This window comes from Helianthus annuus, chromosome 13, assembly GCF_002127325.2.
Source record: "Helianthus annuus cultivar XRQ/B chromosome 13, HanXRQr2.0-SUNRISE, whole genome shotgun sequence".
NCBI classification, from domain to species: domain Eukaryota; kingdom Viridiplantae; phylum Streptophyta; class Magnoliopsida; order Asterales; family Asteraceae; genus Helianthus; species Helianthus annuus.
The window spans coordinates 111,601,527-111,606,141 of record NC_035445.2 but is presented as its reverse complement, the minus strand read 5'-3'; the positions used below and the strand labels follow the sequence as shown (position 1 = coordinate 111,606,141).

General features: G+C 34.1%; 1 protein-coding gene across 3 annotated transcripts; it reads right to left on the bottom strand.

The window, feature by feature from the left end:
• Positions 1 to 297: 297 nt before the first annotated feature.
• Positions 298 to 2,855, bottom strand: LOC110898960. Of its 3 annotated transcripts, none has more exons than XM_022145819.2 (2): positions 2,210 to 2,855; positions 298 to 1,732 (listed from the first exon to the last, which is right to left on the bottom strand). In XM_022145819.2, exon 2 carries the CDS (start codon positions 1,717 to 1,719, stop codon positions 556 to 558), a length of 1,164 nt encoding a protein of 387 aa, XP_022001511.1. In that variant the 5' UTR covers positions 1,720 to 1,732; positions 2,210 to 2,855; the 3' UTR covers positions 298 to 555. The 3 variants fall into 3 exon arrangements, with proteins under 3 accessions (XP_022001511.1, XP_022001509.1, XP_022001510.1); XM_022145817.2 differs by having other exon boundaries at positions 2,660 to 2,855; XM_022145818.2 differs by having other exon boundaries at positions 2,455 to 2,568.
• Between the last annotated feature and the right edge of the window lie 1,760 nt (positions 2,856 to 4,615).

The window sequence follows — 4,615 nt, the reverse complement described above, 5'->3', positions numbered from 1 at the left end:
GTTTTGGAAATTAAAAAACGACATAAATCAAAACTGGTAAAATAATAATTGTTAAAGAGTTTGGCCACTGAGGCTATGGCCCAGTGGTTGAGGGAAAACCTTCTAGGTGTTTAGATAGAAGGAGGTTATTGGTTTAATACCTGGGGAATGTAACATTTAGCCGTTAAAAAATTGTTAAAAGAGTTTGAAAACAGGGCTCTAGATTGTGGAATTCGGGTCCAATAATCAACTACAAGTCCGTTAACTCTTGGATCAACTACGTACACGTGTATACACTACATTACATGTATAGAAAAAGGTATAAACTAAAATAGATTATATTGTTTTATAATAGTAAATTTCAAGTGCATACACTAAAAGGAAATCCTGATCCACCACTACACACCATAGGTAACTCTTAATAAAACAACAAATGTGGCAAAACAAACTAACAAACAACACCACCAAAACACAAAGAGCCTATGAAACACCAAGTTCCATACATAAGACAACACTAATCATCAGTAGTTTGACCTAATTTCCCTAAACACCAACCGCGAATCCCGTCAATCGGCTTCAAAAGAACGCTCGACTCCCATAAAACACTCGTGGGCGGTCCCCATTTGGTGTCTGAGCGTTCTGACCCGAACTCGAGTTTCCAGAACTCGTCTGCTCGTTCTCCATCTCCAACGGCAGCTTCATCTTAGCCAACGACTCGGTAAATTGCTGCATACTCTTCATGTACAAGTCCACAAAGTCTTGCTGCACCACTTTTTGATCGAGCTCAAAGTTCATCGACACTGCAGGTTGGTTCGGGTTCGGGTTCGGGTTCGATGAACCGCTTTCAACAGGTTTGCCTTTCGCGGGTGAATCAGATTCTTGATTTGCAGATTTCGAGTGTTTCTCGTCATCGATTGATTTGGTGCTTGTAGCAGGAACCGATTCAACCGAAGCACATTGAGACCCGTTAGTCGACACACTTGTCAGGGGTGACTCGGGTTTTTGATTCTCAGACACAAACGTTCCACCGTTTTCCGAGCTCGCCTGATCATCGGTATCAGACGAGACGAAACTTTCCGAGCTAATTCCGAAATACTCCGACACCATAATCTCGTTTTCGTTCACAATTTTGGGATCCGGGAACTCGAGTTTGTCCAACTCAGATTGGTCGGGAACCGCGGTCTTAGCTGGCGGCAGTGTCGGTGGAATCACAATCACATCCGGTGACGCCCCATTGTACGATAAAGACAGCTGAACAAAACCCGAAGGCGAGTGGAAGATATCATCCGACGATAACGTGAATTCCTTCTGGCGTTCCCCGTTCTTGACGATAACATCCGAAAGCGGGATTAACGCAAAACCAAGCAATTGATCTTGGAGATAATTACGAACCCGACTCATCATATATATCTCACATTTAAGTGAAGTATCGACCGTGGGGACATCGATGCATAGGGTTTCGTTAAAAACCGGATTTTGTCCACCCCCGTTTATCGTTTGTGTCATGACCGATTTCTCAGGGTTGCAAGTGAGTGAAATTTTGGCGTAAACATCTTGTTTGTGGTATATGCAGATGTTTTGAATGTCCCTGGCTTGATGAATGTAAACCTCGAGAACACCAACCGATGGATCGGGCTTCTTCGATTCGACACTCGGGTTTCGAGCGAAATGATCAAGATTATGCTTTTCGGGTCCGGAGTAGATCTTCAATGGTGACACTACAGATTGAGGAGACTCCATGAATAATTTAAACCTGCAAATAAAGGTTTTTAATTAAGAAAATTTAAGTAAATTATCTTCACAAAATCACAAAAAAAAATGATAAATTTATTATTTATCTGATTAGTACAGCTTTAAGTGATTATCTAACTGATCAGATTAAAATTAGTGACAGTTAAACTGACTTTCAAACAGAAAAGTGAAATTACATAAATACCCTTCTTAGATTAATCATATCTAAAGCAAATTCAACTAAAACCCCTAAATTTTAAGCAGGTTTCTGATACAAATTTACACATGTTCATACTAAAAAAAAAAAAAAAAAAAAAAATTCAGGGTTCAAAAAATCACCATTAACAGAACATAATTCAACCATAAGAACCTCAAGAACAGTATAAAAATATTAAAAAAAAAAAAAAAGCAATCAAGATTCAATAATTGAAGGTAAAAATCACCATTAACAGAACATAATTCAACCAGAAAAACTTCAAGAACATCATAAAAATCTAACCTTTATTGTAACTGGAAACAGAGTAGCAAATAAAAACAAAACCCTAATCCTGAAATTCTTGAATTCTTGATCACCCAACAAAAAGGCATATATATAGAGACCCACAAAAAAAAAAAAAAAAAAAAAAAAATCAAACCCCAGAACCCAATACCACCAACATAAACCCTAAATTCATAAAATAACCATAAAAAGACAGCACAAAGCTCAATTCAAGAGCTATATAACAATAAAGCAACCACCTTTACCTCAAATAACAAAAGCCCAGAATCCAAGAGAGCAAAAACAGGGAAAAGGGTATCTAAAACAGTAGCATACATAGATCTCATGTAATCATAATTTATAAAAAAAAATTTATGAAAAAAGATGCATAAATCCAAGAAAAATTTTTAAAAGTAGATTGAACAGTGAAAAGGGTAAAGCATAAAAGATAAAAGGGTGGTCTTTTCTTGCCTTTGTTTTTTTGTTTTTTAGCAGCAGAGTTGTTGTTGTTGTTCAAGAAAGTTGTGAAGAATGTTGGGTTTTTGATGCAATGAGGAAGATGATAATGGGTTTTCAAGAATGTTGGAAACAAATGTGTGTTTTGTTTGTGTGGTTGGATATTGAGGGGGGTGGTGGGTATTTTTTTGTTTACAATAATAATAATAATAATCAAAGTTCAAATTGTCTGCTTGTTGATTTATGGGAATAAAGTAATGGGGGTGTTTTTGTTACCGACATGGTGTATATAATTGACTAGTTTTTGGACCTAATTTTGTGGTTTAAGTCTTGATGTATAAAGATAATAAAATGAATGAATTATTGAGTGATATGTGTTGAAAGTTACTTGAATTACTCATTTTCACACTTGGGACATCTTGACTTGTTTTTTAAATATTGTTTTGATTTGAGTAATTTATATTTATTAGATGGCTTAATTAATTAACTCGATAATTTAAAAAGGAGTTAATTACTGTTTTCGTCACTATGGTTTGTCAAAATCACTATTTCAGTCCATTAGTTTAAAAATTGCGATTTCAGTCCCTGTGGTTTCACTTTCGTAACCATTTCAGTGCATGTGGTTTCACTTTCCTAACTATTTCAATCCATTTACAGGGACTGAAATTGTTACGAAAGTGAAACCACAGAGACCGAAATCGCAATGTTTAAACTAAGGGACCGAAATCGCAATTTTTAAAATAATGGACTGAAATAATGATTTTAGACAAACCACAAGGATGGAAACAATAATTAACTCTTTAAAAAGTGTCCAAAGACTATGTGTCACAACCATCTGCCTGTTGCAGGTGGCCGTGGTCATCGGCACCTGCATCGTTGTCCCTGTTGTCACAACCACCACAAAACCGTTGTCATGTACCAAGTAACAAAGTTTTATGTCAAGATGTCAACTAGTATTTTTTACTTCTAATAGAAAATATGAGTGTAGTTAATTTAACAAAGTTATGGCTTTAGACCCCAAAAAGCTATAATTGTTGTTTATATTAGAAAAAACTTCTTAGATTAAAAAAAAAAGGAAGGAGGACAAACAAACCTTGAGCGGTACTAGAGAATAAACACACAATTTAGAGTTTCATATATGTAACTATCAGAAATTTCATACATGTAACTACAAAATATGTGTTAACTTATATAAACTAATAAATGTATGAGAGTGATTACACATGTGTAAAACAAGCATATATACAGATTTTGGAGTAAACAAGAATATTTTGGAGTTACATATATGTATTCATGTAAAACAACTAAGCTTAACTATACAGATTTTGGAGTTACATATATGTATTCGTTAATACATGTTTAACATATATAGCTCTAGTATATTCTTCGTATTATTCGTCGATACACTAAATTTACATATATGTAGCTCCAGAATGTTTTGTTGATACGCTAGATTTACATATATGTAGTTACAATATGCTTTGTGTGTTCTTTGTCGATCCACTACATTTACAGCTATGTAACTCTGGTTTGTTTTTCGTGTTCTTCGCTGCAAAATTACGAAGCAAACAAAATAAAACATAATATAGTTAATAATGCCAAAACATACTAAAGTGAATCAAAGGTTCTTCGCCTTAATAAACATATTAAATAAATAAATAAATAAATAACATACTTAAGTGAAATGCACGAGCCCAAGCTCTAATAAAAATATGGACGCATCCATGAAAAATAAAAACATTCCATGGTTAAAATGTTAAACAATGTGATATATAATGATCATTGAAACTTGAAAACATAACAAATAATCAAAATATATTAAAATATTATAAACATCCCACGGTTCAAACGTTAAACAATGTGATATATAATTATCATTGAAACTTGAAAACATGACAAATAATCAAAATATATTAAAAATATTATGATTTTGATATGTAGAGAAACAGGTTAATTAAATGATCTAGCATA

Bases quoted from the DNA above. Each gene is read 5' to 3' on its own strand.
- LOC110898960 (XM_022145819.2), bottom strand. From the start codon at position 1,719: ATGGAGTCTCCTCAATCTGTAGTGTCACCATTGAAGATCTACTCCGGA.